The following is a 16,379-nucleotide window of genomic DNA, read 5'->3' on the forward strand; positions in this document are numbered from 1 at the left end:
GCACCTCCCTTAATGACTACTTAGGGAAAAAGACCATCGCGACCATCGGGGCTTGCGACGAGACCCTTGTGGTAGGGTCTCATCTGCAGCAAGCCCCAGAGAGCTTCCGGCTCTAATAGAGCCGGAAGCTCTCCCACCGTCATCACTGGTGATGTCAGTGGGGCCGCCCACAAACGGCAGGCGTCCATTTTGGAACGCCTCCGTTTGTGAAACCACCCCCCTGCCACGCCTACAAAACGGGCGAGCTGTCGATCACCATCGACAGCCACTCCTTTTGTAGTGAGCCCCGGAGCGAGAGAATTTCTCTCACACCGGGGCTTGCGCAGTGTGGCGGCTGGGCATGCGCAGAGCCCAACATCGACCCGCTTGCGACTGGGTCTGAATGAGACCCCGTGTGTACCCAGCTTTAGAGATGGTGGAAAGAGTAGGATTCCTCCGTAGTAGAGAGTAGTGATGTGAGGATATCGGATTGGTATGTGAAATTTTGGGGTCAAGTTTACCTCCATGTATAAAATTGTTCTAATTCATATTGTAAAGATCATATGAAGATTGAAGGCAGTGAGTTTTCGCAAAAGAGCTGATGGCTTATTTTAGTTTTTCGTCTGACTGGTTCTGATGCAGTGCTTCAGGTTTTACAAGATAATCTGCCAAAATAATTGGAGGCATCATTGTTTTCCACTTGCTCTAAATTTAGATTATTATAACACTTATGGAGCGTACACACGGTCAGATTTGTCAGACTTGTCAGATTTGTCAGATGAACGATTGAACGATTAAACGATCTGAACGATTTGAACGATTTTACCAAAGTTTTGAACGATTTGAACGATTTGAACGATTGAACGATTTTTGACTACATTAAAATGAATGGAATCGTCCAAGTCTGACTGCAAACCCATCAGATGTCAGATATCGTTATCTGACAAACGGGAACGCGCATCGTTGATCGTCCATCGTTCAGGCATGTCAGATATGAACGATTTTCCATCAGATATGAACGACTGAACGATTTTTAAATCGTTATCGTTCATATCTGAAGGAAAAATCTGATCGTGTGTATGCACCATTAAGCTGCATACACACACAATGATTTTGTTAACAACGATTTTATTAATGATTTTATGAACGATTATCTGTCAGATTATCTGTCAGATTTTTTAAAGTGTAATGAACGATTTTTTTGAACTACAAACGATTTTTGCATATTAACTTAATGAAAATCGTTGAGTTGACAAGTCTGACTGAACTACAAACGTGAACGCGCATGAACAATAATCGTTCATTGTTTGACTCAGAAAGTGAACGATTTTTTCAAACGATTATCATTAAACGATATCGTTTAACAATAATCGTTCAAAAAATCGTGTGTATGCAGCTTTAAGGCGCATGCACACCGATTTTTTTTTAAACGATTAACGATATCGTTTATCGTTCAATCGATGAAAAAATGGTTCACTTTCTGAGTTAAAACGATGAACGATTATCGTTCACGTTTGTAGTTTGTAGTTCAGTCAGACTGACCAACTCAATGATTTTCAGTAAGGGAATATGCAAAAATCGTTTGTAGTTCAAAAAAATCGTTCATTACATTTAGTAAATGAACAATTTTAGTAAGCTATTTTCGTTCATTCTTCCCTTGAAAAAATGAACGAAAATCGTTTACTAAAGTCATTAATTTACAAAAGCATTGTGTGTATGCAGCTTTAAGCTGCATACACACACAACGATTTTGTTACCAACGATTTTCTGAACTATTTTATGAACACGCATGAACGGTAATCGTTCATCGTTTGACTCAGAAAGTGAACGATTTTTTCAAATGATTATCGTTAAAGGATATTGTTTAACGATAATCGTTCAAAAAATCGTGTGTGTGCAGCTTTAGAGATAACCTGGTATGTTGGTTTGTAAAGTGCTACACAGACTGTGATTTATGGAGCCAGTGTTATCATTGAAAAAAATTTCATGTGTTGTTATGAACTAGTCTTCTAAAATAAGATTAGATAAGCAGGGCTGTGCCAGCTTTTCAGACTTGCATTTGTATTAGGCATCATGATAATTTCTGTAAAAAATTACTTATAAAAACCAATATTAATAGAACTATAGGTTTCAATGGGTTTTATTTTCAATAAGTGCAAATGTTCAGTAATCCATAGTAAGCAGGCGTGTTTGTTTTTTTTAGATATTGATTTCTCATTTATTATCAATTTACTTTTTGTAAATGGCAAAATGTTTTATATTTTAATATTAAATTACTCCATGACAGAGATTGTTTAGTGCTTTTAATTAAATTCTTTATTAATTGTTTTAAGGTGTTATCCAGTTGTATACTAGCTGTGATAATTACTTTGACCTCTCCTCACAGTCTACACATTATCTTTCCCTATGTGGGTGAGAAAGGGTAGGTCTAATAACAAGGGATCTCTATACAATGTGTGAGGAATCACTTATAAAGAGTCAGTGACTCTGGTGTCTATGTACTAAGCCTTAAATAGAGGTAAAATGGATGGAGATAAAGTACCAACCAATCATCTCCTAACTGTCATTTTCAAGAATAGCCTGTAACAAGGCAGTTAGGAGCTGATTGGTTGATACTTTATCTCCATCCACTTTCTCTTTCCAAGGCTTAGTACATAGACCCCTATGTTTGTTCGGTCAAGTTAGGTGTGTTCAAAAGCAAAATCTATTTAAAGAGTCCATTCATATACATATAATCAAATAAATGAATGAATGTATTACCAGAACTAATGGTGATTGTAAGCGCTGTTATCAAGTAATAATCTCAAAGAACCAGTGCCACGCAGGATAATTAACAAAATAACAATATCATGCAACAATGTGACAAGGAATCCAGGATGCCAGTATGGGATAAATGTATGTAATTTATTAGCAGCAGTCAAATTAAAAATGAAGACAGAGTATGCAGTGCTGCAGAATGAGAATACTGATAAAAGTTAATGTAGTAAATTAAAATATTTGAACTGCACTATATCATAATTCTATGCCTTCCTGCAATAACTTGTTTATTCCCTGATCACTGCAACATCCTCATTAGCGCCGGTGTCAGTTACACAAATATTCCTCTCTTCCTCGGTGGCATCCTTCATTTCTATGTCATCAGCTATATTTATGCTGCTCATCCCCACATTTTCCGTGGGAGCAGAAATGGTGGAAGGAGGTTTTTCTGTGAGTAAAACAGTATCAGAAAGGTCAGGCTCGCACATCGCACTCGTGGACACACCAGTCAGAGGCAAAGAGCCAAAAAATATCTGTAGTCAAGCTAAAGAGCCGATAGCATGCTAGCTAGCTGTCACAAGGCGACGCCTTGCCTTTGGTATGACATTTGCAGGAGCATGACCTTGTCACATCCCCGTTTTTAGTCCCACTGGGGGCGAGCCCAGCACATTGAAAATACTGTATTTGTGCCCCTTAAGCAGTGCCCCCTGTATTTGTGCCCCTTATGCAGTGCCCTTATATAGAATCCAAAACCCACGAGAATCCGACACTGCGAGGATGAAGTTTTGCCTTGAATTGGAATCTGAGTCAGACGGGAAGACCCGAGCCGCCACTCGGATTGACTCTGATTCCCAATGTTGGAGTGGGTTCGCAATCCAAGGAATCTGAACCACTAATCTCTGCTGACTTGTAATAATGTAATTAGATGACAGGTCAGACCAAAAAATGGCTTATTTTTAAATTTTTAGGATAGGAGTAGGGAATTAGTTCCTTCTAGAATTGTGTGTTAAGACTGCAAGTCGCTGGTAATTTGTCCATATGCACAATTAGGTGTAAAAACATTGGTTTGTAGTTTACTGTCTAAATCTTTAGAACTCTCTCTTCTGATAGAAGAGCAGTGTAGTGACATAGAGGGACTGTTACAGAGCAAACACAGTAACTTTTGTAACTGGGGACAGACCACAGTATGAATTATTTACATATTTCTTTCATTAGAACTTGTGCTTACTGGCTGAATTCCCAAGGAAATGGTTGAGTTTTCAATAGTACATATATTTCTCTCTGCAGGGACACCACTTTATTTGTTTTGTATGCACAGTTTTATACAGTTCTAGATTTGTCTTGTGCCAAAGGCAAGTATTACACTATTCAATCTCACATGGGGCATGATTCATAGTTATATGTAAACCCGATGGTTTGAACGATATATCATTCAGTCGTTCAATTTATCTGTCATGGATCGGCTCTGAACGATGACAGATGCGCACTCCCGCGGCCGACAAATGTTGGTCACTTATCGCTGACAGATATTAGAAATATCTGTCAGTTTATAAGTGGTAAACGACGAACGATATTTGTAATGAAAATTAATAGAAACATAAAAAAAAAATCCACTCCCTGAATGAAGTCATGCAAGATCGTTCGTCGTTTGTCATTTGCAAAAATCTGTCATGTACATGACAGATATCTGTCACCGCAGCCCCAGGGATTTTCAAGGGATAAATCTTTTGTCTTTCATCGTAGAGAAAGATTTGCTAATGGATAGGCCCCTTTAGTTAGACGGAAGTTATGGTCAAGTATACAGTCTAAAAATATATTACACATATAAACAGTGTGTGTGTGTAGATAGATAGATCTATCTATTAGTCTATCCATACTTACCGACATTCTGCCAGGACGGTGCAGCAGGGAGGGTGGGGGCGGATTAAGTGGGTGGAGTGGGGGGCGTGCCATTATGTCATCGCTGCCCCTGCTCCACCCACTTACAAAGCAGGGGCGGGGCTGTGATACGATTAAGCGCAAATCGCATCATCGCACCCCTCCTCCCCCTGAACCGCACACTTTCACGTGCGGGGAGCTGGGGGCTTGCCTACTCTTGTGGGGATTTTCAGAAGGCTCCCAACAGTACCGGGAGGGTAGGCAAGTATGTATATATCTGTCTGTTTGTTCTACCTAATCTCTTGAACCACTGCACAGATTTTGAAGTGTTTTTACTATTCTATACAGCATTGGTCGTGACAAAAGGGAACCTAGCAGACTGTTGTGCTGTGTGAGTGACTGCTGCTGCTGTTGCAGAGGCGAGGGCTGCGCTCTGATTGGCTCTCTCAGACAGTGAGCTAGCAATGTGACCTGTTGCTTAGCAGCAGCCTAGAGAGGGGAGGGAGTTGGGGACTGAGCAGTCACGTCTGAAGCAGACAGAAGGGGAGAGACAGCCTCAATGAATCCATGAAGATGCCCTGATGCAGACACAGAAGCCAGGAAGGAGCTAGGGGAGGCATAGCTATCAGGAATTTAAAAAAACAAACAACCATCGGAACACCATCAGATGGTTTCCATTTGATTGAGGCAAACATTGGACCGCCACCATGAAATGGTAAAAATGCTTCCATCAGAAAAAAAACACTGATGGTTAGTAGCCATCAGATTTCGATGTCCATCCCTATGCTGAACCTTTAGACGGGCTCCCTCTCCAGTGTGATATTCCCTCAGTGAAAAGGAGACACCATGTAAGTCAGTGCTGTTCTCGGACAGGGGCACCATGGTGAAGAAGCTCAACAGGAAGACCAGGAAATACAAGGGTACATTGTGCAAAGAGGACATTACTCATCGACAGGTTTGGCATGGAGGCTTCGGAGATATGCACAGGTGCCCCAGCCCCTGGGACATGCTTCTGATAATGCTGACCGACAGACATTTTATCTGGCCGGCTGCCAGCCGCAGATGTCGCCGGCATACACTGTGAGAGAAATCTCACAGTGTATAGCCCGACATCCGCGCTCCGCCCCCGGGGGAGGAGACATTTCCCTGTTCCTTCCGTAGGAAGGAACACAGGAAATGTCTGTCTGTCGGCCGCACTGGGCATACACTGCCCGATGCGGCCGACAGTTACCGGGTAAATATCGCATCGGACGGGCATGCTAGACTATCCTGCATGCCCGACCGAGCAATATTTAACCCTCGGTCACCCGCACACACGCTACAATTATCGCCCCGATAATTGTAGCGTGTATGGCCAGCATTACGGTAGCTGCAATACAAATCTCTCATCCATAATCCTCCTGCTCATCCCAGTGGCCAGGCCCAAGTCAGCTGCAGGGTGGGCAGCAAGGGGGGTTGTGGTGACACTGGTGAGAGGCAGGAGTGAGCATCAGGGGGTTGTGGTGAGATGCATGAGGCTGTGTTAAGAAGCAGGAATGAGAAGCAGGGGCCTGTGGTGCAATATAGGCAGGGCCGGATTACTAATTGGGCGGATGGAGCTTCAGCTCCAGGCCCACCATCAGAATAGGCCCACAGACATCTGATGTATATGTGTGCTGCTGTAGACAGGATTTATTTTTTCCCTTCTGCAGCAGCCTGGCAGTAGCTGTCCGGTCGCGCACTTCCCCACTCTGCCGCGCACCCTCCCGGCCGCGCACCCCCCTCCCTCCCAGTCCCAGTGCTGATAACACAGGGACTCGGCAGCGGCTCCGCGTCAAGTGCATGTGACGTCACAAGAGCCTGCCCGCCGCCACTACCGCACCTTTAAGCAGCCACTAATGTCTTCCGGGCACCATAGCCACAGGAGCTCCGTGAAGGCGGCCTGGCAGTAGCAGCAGGAGGTGAGATGCTTGTCAGTCCTGCTGCTGTTTTATAGTGGTTGTAGAATAAATTAGTTATATAACGCAGGGGGCAGGCTGAGTGTGTGTGTTGTGTGTACATATATATATATATTATATACACACATAATTACAATACATATGTATATACACCCATTATGTGTGTGTATATGTTATATATATATATATATATATATATATATATATATACACTACATCTGTCTCTCTGTCTCTCTCTCTCTGTCTCTCTCTCTCTCTGTCTCTCTCTGTCTCTCTCTCTCTGTCTCTCTCTCTGTCTATATATATATATATATAATACATATACATACATACATATAGCGTTCCCGCTAGGCTGTCCCCTTCTGGAGGGCAAAGAGTGCCCTGCCCTCACAGCCTGCGGGTGCCGTTCTCACCCGCAGGACGCAGTGTCCCGAGGGTGGAGAAACATGCGGTGTTCCGGTCACCGCCGGAGAATAGACGCCGGGCGCATGCGCCGGCATCTATTCTCCCTTCCCTTTTCGTACGCGCGCGCTTTCAGGTTGCCCTCTCTAGCGCCGGTGCTAGAGTGAACACTATATATATATATATATATATATATATATATATATATATACACACATATATATATATATACACCTATATATATATACACATATACAGGGCCGGCGCTACCATTAGGCAGCTGCCTAGGGGCGCCGACCACTGGAGGACACCACACACCGCCGATGCATGGGCTGCCAGCGCCAGGCCAAAGTCTGGTAACTAGCAGCCCAAGACCCGCTCACTGAAATCGCAATGTTTTACTTCCACTTGTCCACCCACTGATGGTTCAAGTACTGCCGGACATACTTGTGGAGCAGTGGAAGGCTTCATAAGCCCTCACTGCACTGCGCACAGTTATAGGGCTCCTTCTGCGTGCCACATGACGTCACTCGAGCACCACTACTCCTACCATGATGCCCAAAGCCAGCAACTATCTGAGCTCCATGAAGGTAGTGAGGGGCTGCTGGTGTCCGTGATAGTGACTGAGTTGTGCAGCACCTACTGCTGCTATTCGGGGACAGGCTGATGCTGTTTAGGAACCTGGTGTCCGTGTCTGTGTCCTGGAGACTGAGTGCAATGCCTCTAAAGCATTCGGTATGAAATCCCGGCTGCCGCATGGCCGGCAGTTCGATTCCTAGCAGCGGCAGCCCGACAAAAGAGCAGAGCCCGGCAGCGGAAGCCCGACAGCGCTGGACATCCCGATCGTCCCTAAGGTAAGTAAAAACTAACCTAACCAACCCCCCTAACCCTCCTTAGGGGTGCCTAACCCTAACCTCCCACCCCAAGTGCCTAAACCTAATCCCCCCTGTAAGTGCCTAACCTTAAGCCCCCCCCTTCCCCGCTGCCTAAACCTAAGTCCCCTGGGGGGTGCCTAACCCTATGTCCCCCCGGGGGGTGCCTAACCCTAAGTCCCCCCTGGGTGCCCTAAACCTAACCCTCCCCCCCCGCGGCTGTCTGCTCGCTGCGCCCGGGATCCTTGCAATCGGGATGCCGGGCGCCTGCCTTCCGGCGTCGGGAAAATGACAGGCGAATAGATTTTAGACGCCTGTCATTTAACCCTAGCCTGGATTGAGGATTCGGGAAGCCGGCGGTCGGTATTGCGGCCGCCGGCTTCCTAAACGTATCCCCGTCTAAAAGGTATGCTCCATCTGGGAGTTCTGTAATACTGACCAAATATTTTAAAAGTTGTATTGTAATATATAGGGACATATGGGTGCATATTTTGCAGCTACAGCAGCTATACTAGTCGACGTTTCAGTTATCTACTGTCTTTAGGATATATCTGGTTATATAAATAACTGGAACGACTACTATAGCCGTTATAGCTGTGTAAGTTATTTCCATAGACACAGAAGTATTCCAACGTATCAAAGTGCTGTTTTTTTTTACCTGACTGCCGCAGACAGTGGTGTATATGGTGGATTACACATGACTGGGCTCTCTCGGAAGGCATCGGGCTATTGAAATCCATGTTGCGCAGTAAGTGCCACCCGACTGCATTTTGTGTGTGTGTGTGTGTGTGTGTATATATATATATATATATATGTGTGTGTATATTCCCCTACATCACTAGCCATCCCACCTCCTCCCCCACTGTGCTGGTCTCATCCCCCGTGGCGGTACACAATAGGCCTTTCATCAATTTCAGCTCCAGGCCCATGTGGACCTTACTCTGGCACTGAATATAGGATGCTGTGGTGCAAGGAGACAGAAGCAGGAGGCTGTCGTGAGATGCACAGTGTAGGAATAAGAAGCTGAGGCTTTTGTGAGATACAGGGTACTGTGGTTACATGGCGCAGGACAGGGCTGTAACTAGGTTAGTGCGACCATGGGGCACCAAAAAGTCTAGTTACGGCTCTGGCGCAGGATATATAGATAGATATAGAGATATATACAGTACTTTGCAAATGTTTTAGGCAGGTGTGGAAAAAATGATGCAAATTAAGAGTGCTTTCAAAAAAGTGTTAATAGTTTATTTTTATCAATTAACAAAATGCAAGGTGAATGAACAGAAGGGAAATCAATATTTGGTGTGACCATCCTTTGCCTTCAAAACACCATCAATTCTTCTAGGTACACTTGCGCAAAGTCAGGGATTTTGTAGGATTATAGTCAGGTGTATGATTAACCAATCATACCAAACAGGTGATAATGATCATCATTTTCATATGTAGGTTGAAACAGTCATTAATCTGAAACCGAAACAGTTGTTTAGGAGGCTGAAAACTGAGCGAGGAACAGCCAGACTCAGCTACAATGGTGAGATTGTTGAACACCAGATCATACTGTACACCATGGCAAGACTGAGCACAGCAACAAGACACAAGGTAGTTATACTGCATCATCAAGGTCTCTCCAAGGCAAAGATTTTCAAAGCAGACTGGGGTTTCAAGATATGCTGTTCAAGCTCTTTGAAGAAGCACAAAGATATGGGCAATGTTGAGGACCATAGACGCAGGGGTCAGCCAAGGAAACTTAGTGCATCAGATGAAAGACACATCATGCTTACTTCCCTTCGAAATCGGAAAATGTCCACCAGTGCCAGCAGCTCAGAACTGGCAGAAACTAGTGGGACCCAGGTACACCCATCTACTGTTCGGAGAAGTCTGGCCAAAAGTGGTCTTCATGGAAGAATTGCGCCCAAAATGCCATACCTACGACGTAGAAACAAGGCCAAGCGACTCAACTATGCATGAAAATTTAGCAACTGGGGTGCAGAAAAATGCTAGCAGGGGTTCTGGGCTGATGAGTCAAAATTTCAAATATTTGACTTCAAGAGAATGCAGTTTGTTCACCGAAGGGCTGGAGAGCAGTACAATAATGAGTATCTGCAGGCAACCGTGAAGCATGGTGGAGGTTCCTTGCAATTTGGGGCTGCATTTCAGCAAAATGGAGTTGGGTATTTGTTCAGGATTAATGGTGTCCTCAATGCTGAGAAATACAGTGTCAACGAGTACCCCAGTAGGTCCAGTATATCGTTCTTCTGATGCGTTTCGCACTGCAACTTGGGGGCTTTTTCAAAGAGTGAAAAAGCCCCCAAGGTGCGGTGCGAAACGTGTCAGCCGATATACTGGATCTACTGGGATAATCGTTGACACATGATATTCGCTGTGGATCCCCGAAGAGTCTGACGCTACATTGTACAGCTGGATGCGCTGTTGTTAGCAAGGTTGAGGCTGGGCTAAATACGCAATCTACGGGACTGTGCATATCTGGCAGGTAGCCGCCGCCCGCTGTCTCCGGCTGGAGAACTGCCTCCCTTTTATCTCTTCCTGCTCTTCCTGTGTGCTCACTGCATGATATACATTCTGGAACCATCATTCTTTATTGCGGAAATCCGCAGGACTATGCAGAACTTATGATTGAGCTCTATTGAACAGCTACGGAACACCAATCAAATTGCATCTAATACAGGTGTAAATCTTAATCCTCGAGTATAATATACCAGGTCTTTTTAGGATCCACCTCCTTTAGATATATTACAGATACATTCGTGTAACACTATTGATTAATTTATCAAAAATATCTTTTGCTGTGTAATATTGCTATATATGTGATGTTTTAGGATATTAAACTTATTACTTTCTGATACGCTTTGAATATGTGATTCTTTTCAGCCAGGCCTCTTTCTTTTTATAATTAGCGCATAGATTAATATCAAAGGTTTAACCCTATGATCAGTGCAATGCTTCTTTTTTGGACGGGTTTGCCGTTGTTTAAGTTCAATTTGCCATCTGTTTTGAACTGAAAGATCAAAACTGACGTCATTTATAGCTGCAAAATCTGACTGACATCGACGCCGTGTTTCAATTGAAGTTGAAACCCGACTGCTTATAAATATGCAGATTTTGCAGTCAGAAATCTCGTTGATGAAGGTCGATTCTTAGATTGCTCTAAAATCAACCTATAGTAAATTTACCCCTTTGAGTGTTGAATACGCCTAAGAGGGTAAGCATATAATAACAAGAAGATGTATTAAAAGTTCTAAGGAGGACAAGGTTAAGAAGTTGCAGAATGGGTCTGCAAACAGAGGTACCGTAAGTGCGGTGTACAGCTGTAGAGTAATTCGCACCTAATTGAATTGTAATTCAGAAATATTGGAAGAATAAGTGTACATCGTTTAAATGTATTTCTCTTTAATGTTTTCCTACTAACTCACTTTATCTTTACACAATTGGATAACTTTTGATCTGCCAACATTTGTTGCTGCTAGATTCTGGTTATTCATGCTATAGCAGGGCATTGTAGCTTTTGCCCTTGGAATCAGGACTTTAAATACTAAGGGGTTTATTTACTAAAGTGTGGGTGTTTTAGATGTGGAGATTTTACCCATAGCAACCAATCAGATTCCAGCTGTTATGTTCTAGAAGGTGCTATATAAATGTTAAGTAGAATCTGGTTGCTATGGGCAACATATCTACTTGTAAAAACCAGCACTTTAGTAAATATACCTCTTAGAGGGGTATTCAATATGAAAGGTTAACTTCCCTGGCGAAGTTAACGTTTCATATCAGAGTTTTTTTCTGCGTAAAGGTATGGTGCACGCTCCCGCTTATCCCCGTATTCAATATCAAATTAACGAAAACGGGAAACTCCGAAGTTGGATTTGCGGAAAGTTACGAATTTTTCCTTAAAATAATTGTAAGACCCCCCCTAAAGTTGTAAGAACATGGGGGAACACTATGGGTACCCCCGTTTTAGCCTTTAATTGAAAGTCGGGGCTTTAAATAGCCGCAGCAGGTGTTTTTTTCCCGACATTGAAGAAGTGATGCAGAAGAGCACTTAGGTTATTTTTTTGAGTGGTCCCATCAAATTTGGGGTACATGAAAATGGGTACTAGCATATTTTGATGTCCCTAAAGTAAGTTTTTAAAAATTCTGCATTTGTGCACCTGCCGCTATAATTCTATTCTAGAAAACACCTGCTGCATACTTGCAGAATAGCCCTGAACCTATTTGCCTATTGTTTAACAATTTTTTCCCAATTTTTATTTTTGCACCCCAATTTTTAAATTAATTTTTTGGGGTGTCCCTATTTTTTTTTTTACTTTTTTTTGACAGTTCTTTTTTAAATGTCAATCTCAGGGGTGCAAGCTATTTTTTTTAAGCCTGCACCCCTAAACCCCAATTCTGGACTTTTTTTCGACACCTATTCAATGGTGAAAAGTTATCCCCGTTTTTTATCAAAGACTTTTCAAAACTGCGATAAGTCTTAGAAATTGAATACGGTGTAAAACTAAAACAAGTGATGTTACCGCAAAAACGTTAAAAAGTGCAATATTAATGCAAAAAACGATGTTATCGCACCCATATTGAATACCCCTATTAGAATCCAATCCAACACTTTCGAGTTTATTTAGCAATCTGAGCTGTGCGACTGTCAAAAGCCCTACTAAAGTCTAGATAAGCTGTTTGTCACTTTATTGATTATACCATCAATTGGTCTGGGACCCAGTAAAGGTGCCTATCCACTAGACGATTAAAATGAGCGATTGAACAATATCGAGATCGTTCGATGATCGTTTGAAAATCGTTTGCAGATTGTTTAAAAATGTGGTCTTTTAGACATCTATCATCGTGCAAACATGCTGGTCAACCTGACGATAACGTCAGGTTCAGCATGTTTGCAGATGATTGATTGTGCCTACACTGAATGACTGCTCGTTCAGTGTAGGCACATCACAGACTGACAAACGCCTGCATGATTACAATGTCGTAATCATGCAGTCTTTTGCCGGGTGAAAGTGTAATGCACATGCACAGACTGTCTGGCTTGTATGCGCATGTCACAGAAGCCCGTCGCTGGCAGTGTTAAGGTACCTACACACTTGGCGATGGGCCCACGATCCGACATTGTGTACGATTTCCCTTGAACTCTCCCTCGGCCGTCCTGCACACGATTTGGTGTAAAGTGTCCAATGTGACAAACGATCTATCATGCATCCTTACATTTTTCCAGTGCATCATGTCCCCCATTGGCAAATCTGCCCTACAGATCTGCCGTTCTGCCCTACAGAACGGCAGATCTGAAGATACGATGTACGACCTGCGGGGACGCGCATCGTGATCATGAGTGGACACTCACGATTTGGGCATATTTTACACGATTTGTCGTCACGATGCGTCGGAATCGGGCAAATCGTGTAAAATTTCGCTAAGTGTGTATGCACCTTTAGGCTGCCAGCAGCTGATTGGAGGATGCCACAGAGGAGGGGGACATTCGCTGGACCTCGCCTGAGGAGTAAGTAATGTTAGATACTAATGGCATATTCGTTATTATCACTACGATACTAAACAAAATATGCCACTGGTTTAAGGTACATTCATAAATGGGGCCCTGTATACTTTGTAAAGCAAAATACAAACAGGTGAGCGAGGCAGCATAAATTGCATTGCATAGATAAAAGGAAATGGACTGTGATAAATCATGCATATGGTGTGTATGGTTCATTTTATCTTGCTTACTAACTTTTTTATGTTTCCTTTTCCTAGGGAATGCAGCGTTCCACCAATGTTACCTACCAAGCTCACCATGTCAGCAGGAACAAGAGAGGACAAGTTGTTGGAACGAGGTGCGGATTTCGTGGCTGCACTGTTTGGCTCACAGGTAGATGAACAATTACTGATGACTTTGAAAGTTTTATGTACCATATAAATGGTTGTCAACAAGGTAGCGCTAGAAAGAGGCGGTGAATTCTAACAAAAGTAAAAACTGCTAGCTCTACTAACTTTGGATTGCAATACAGCCATCTTCTAGGAGTCTGAAAGGTCTGCTAAAAGCAAGATACTGCTTACACTTGGCCTAAAATTGTAGTAAATGTCTGTCTTTTATTAGGTTTATACAGTGGTTCTCAAACTCGGCCCTCAGTATCCCACACAGGTCACGTTTTCCAGGTCACCCAGCAGGTGCACAGGTGTACTCCTCACTCACTGACACATTTTAAAAGATCCACAGGTGGAGCTAATTTCACTTGTGAGTCTGTCAGGAGACCTGGAAAACATGCATTGTTTGGAGTCCTGAGGACAGTTTGAGAACCTGCGGGTTAGTAGATATTTTATAGTTTTGAACAGTGATATATACACAGTGATACAATTTGTGTTTATGAACTAGATACAATTAAAATATACAGAATAAAGCTGGCCATACACTAGGGCGATTTCGTGCCGATTGCACGATTTTAGACACCTCTTACGATGCATTGTGTGCAAATCGTGCAGTATTTAGGTAGGAATACGATCCGATGCGTGCTCCCGCCGCTCTTATATTGTCGTATCTTATGATCAGACGTGCAGCCCATATTGTCCATCGTAATCGTATCCAGATCATGCCGTGTATTTACGCATTTGATGCATCGTGAATCCGAGCGTCGTCATTTGAGTGACATTTTCCTCTATTTAAATCTATTATGGTCGCCTGCTTTTAGTGAGGCACATAATCGATCGTATCACGACCTGTCGTATAGGAGCGAATGATCGTACGTCAGATCGTATGTACATCGGGTGTCAAAAATCACCAACTCGTGCTGCTGGGACTGCCAGGGAGCTGCCGGGGAGTTCAAGGGAAATCGTTTGCTGAATCGCATCTTATGCTGCTCATACTAGTGTATGGCCAGCATAAGTCTAAAGATTATTAGGAAGCTGGTAACTTAAACCTGGGATGCTTGTGAGTGAGGCAGCTATGTACAAGGCATTCAGCATAACAATATAAATCTGTATACAGAAAAATGGTATTTGTCCATTCTTCAGTTGTCCAGATGGTAAAGGATAAAGCCACCGGCGCTGCAAAATAGGACCACCAAATATGTGTACACTGGTTAGGTGTTATGACAGATGTTCCACGCTGCTGTTATGGTTGCTAGCCATATAGAAAAACAAAAATAAAAAATAACAGCGCTGTGGGACACCTGAGACCAAACTAGGTAAAGGATAAAATAAATGATAAATTATAAAAATAATGAATAAATCAGCTATGTCAAAGGACAAATATAGATCTTTTTAATTGCTAAAAATGATAATAAAAATTCAATATACAACAAGCATCACTGGTCAATGAAACACACATAAAAATGTAAAATATACTGTAATAAGTAGCCAATGTCGATCAGTTATGCGATAATATACAAGGTAGCTAAAATCATTAGTTATTTGAATCACCACAATACTTTAATCAGTTAACAATTAAGTGCTGATTGCTTAGGAATAAACATCCCATATGTTATGGGTTCATTCTATATAGTGCTTTCTGTAGTATGTTATGGATCAACCAGTTGACACAAAGTTCTACAAACAAAGACCAGCTTTAAATGTATCCAAGCAAACTTTATAGTCTGTGAAATTCCTTAGGCTGAATCCTGGTTGGAATTAATTATAATTCCAGACAATTAATGACATGTGGGATAGCAGTGCCTCACTGTTGTATGTGAACAAGATGATTTTGATCATTGAAATTAAAATGTCCCATGTAATTGTGATTTATAATCACTCACCAGCAGCAGCCAGGTTCCATCTACCTTTCGGCAGGCACCTCTCGCTCACACTCAGGGCCTGATTCAGAGCCGCTCGTAAGCGGCCGCTCGTTCGCTCCGAGCGATGTTCGCACATATGTGCATGCGTATAGGTTTTAGTACGCATGCGCGAACCAGTCAGTGCGGCCGATAATCGTGTGCTCGCAAAATAGCGAATGCCTGCTAATTTGAGTGACAGGATGAGGCGTTTGTGGGTGGTAACAGGGGAAGGTGCTTGAAAACGGGGAGTGGAGATCCGAACACAGGCGTGCCAAAAGGTCAAAACAGGCGTTTTAAGGGTGTGCATAATTAACAAAGCAGCGTCATCGACCACGTCACTTGGTTGTTTCTTAGCCTGAACTGTTCGCATGATTGCGGTAGGAAAATCCAACCACAAGCACTGCGAGCAGTTCAGACACCTTTCGGTGTACTCGATTAATCTAATAAATAGCGGAGATGACGTATGATGCGAGCGGCCAGGGGGCGTTTTTAACAAAAAAACGTCCGCATGTTTTGTTCGCTCGTTCAGACATAGAGGCGTCAACAGACCGCAAAGAGCGAACGGTCAATTTAAATAGCCGGCCCCTTTTTCTGGACGAGCAAGCGCAAATAGCGTCCGGCTCTGAATCAGGGCCTCAGTCCCGACTCGTGACTTCCCATAATGTACGGCTTAATAAGTCAGCCTGGGTAGTACTTTTATGTCCTACGGCAGTAGGCAACACACTCCGGGCTCTGCTAGCCCTGGTGCAGAGACCGCTCTCCACGCTGCATCTCGGTTCGTG

At 43.2% G+C, this 16,379-nt stretch overlaps 1 protein-coding gene across 1 annotated transcript in view; it reads left to right on the top strand.

Annotated features, from left to right (window-relative positions):
* Positions 1-16,379, top strand: part of PAPSS1 (3'-phosphoadenosine 5'-phosphosulfate synthase 1) — a 151,217-nt gene that overhangs the window by 26,098 nt on the left and 108,740 nt on the right. Inside the window, exon 2 of the mRNA XM_088479496.1 lies at positions 13,586-13,700. Within this exon, the coding sequence (XP_088335622.1) occupies positions 13,586-13,700 (115 nt within the window). The remainder of the gene's footprint in view (positions 1-13,585; positions 13,701-16,379) is intronic.

The sequence above is a fragment of the Taudactylus pleione genome, unplaced genomic scaffold (genome assembly GCF_031769625.1).
Source record: "Taudactylus pleione unplaced genomic scaffold, aTauple2 ptg000236l, whole genome shotgun sequence".
In the NCBI taxonomy this organism is placed as follows: Eukaryota; Metazoa; Chordata; class Amphibia; order Anura; family Myobatrachidae; genus Taudactylus; species Taudactylus pleione.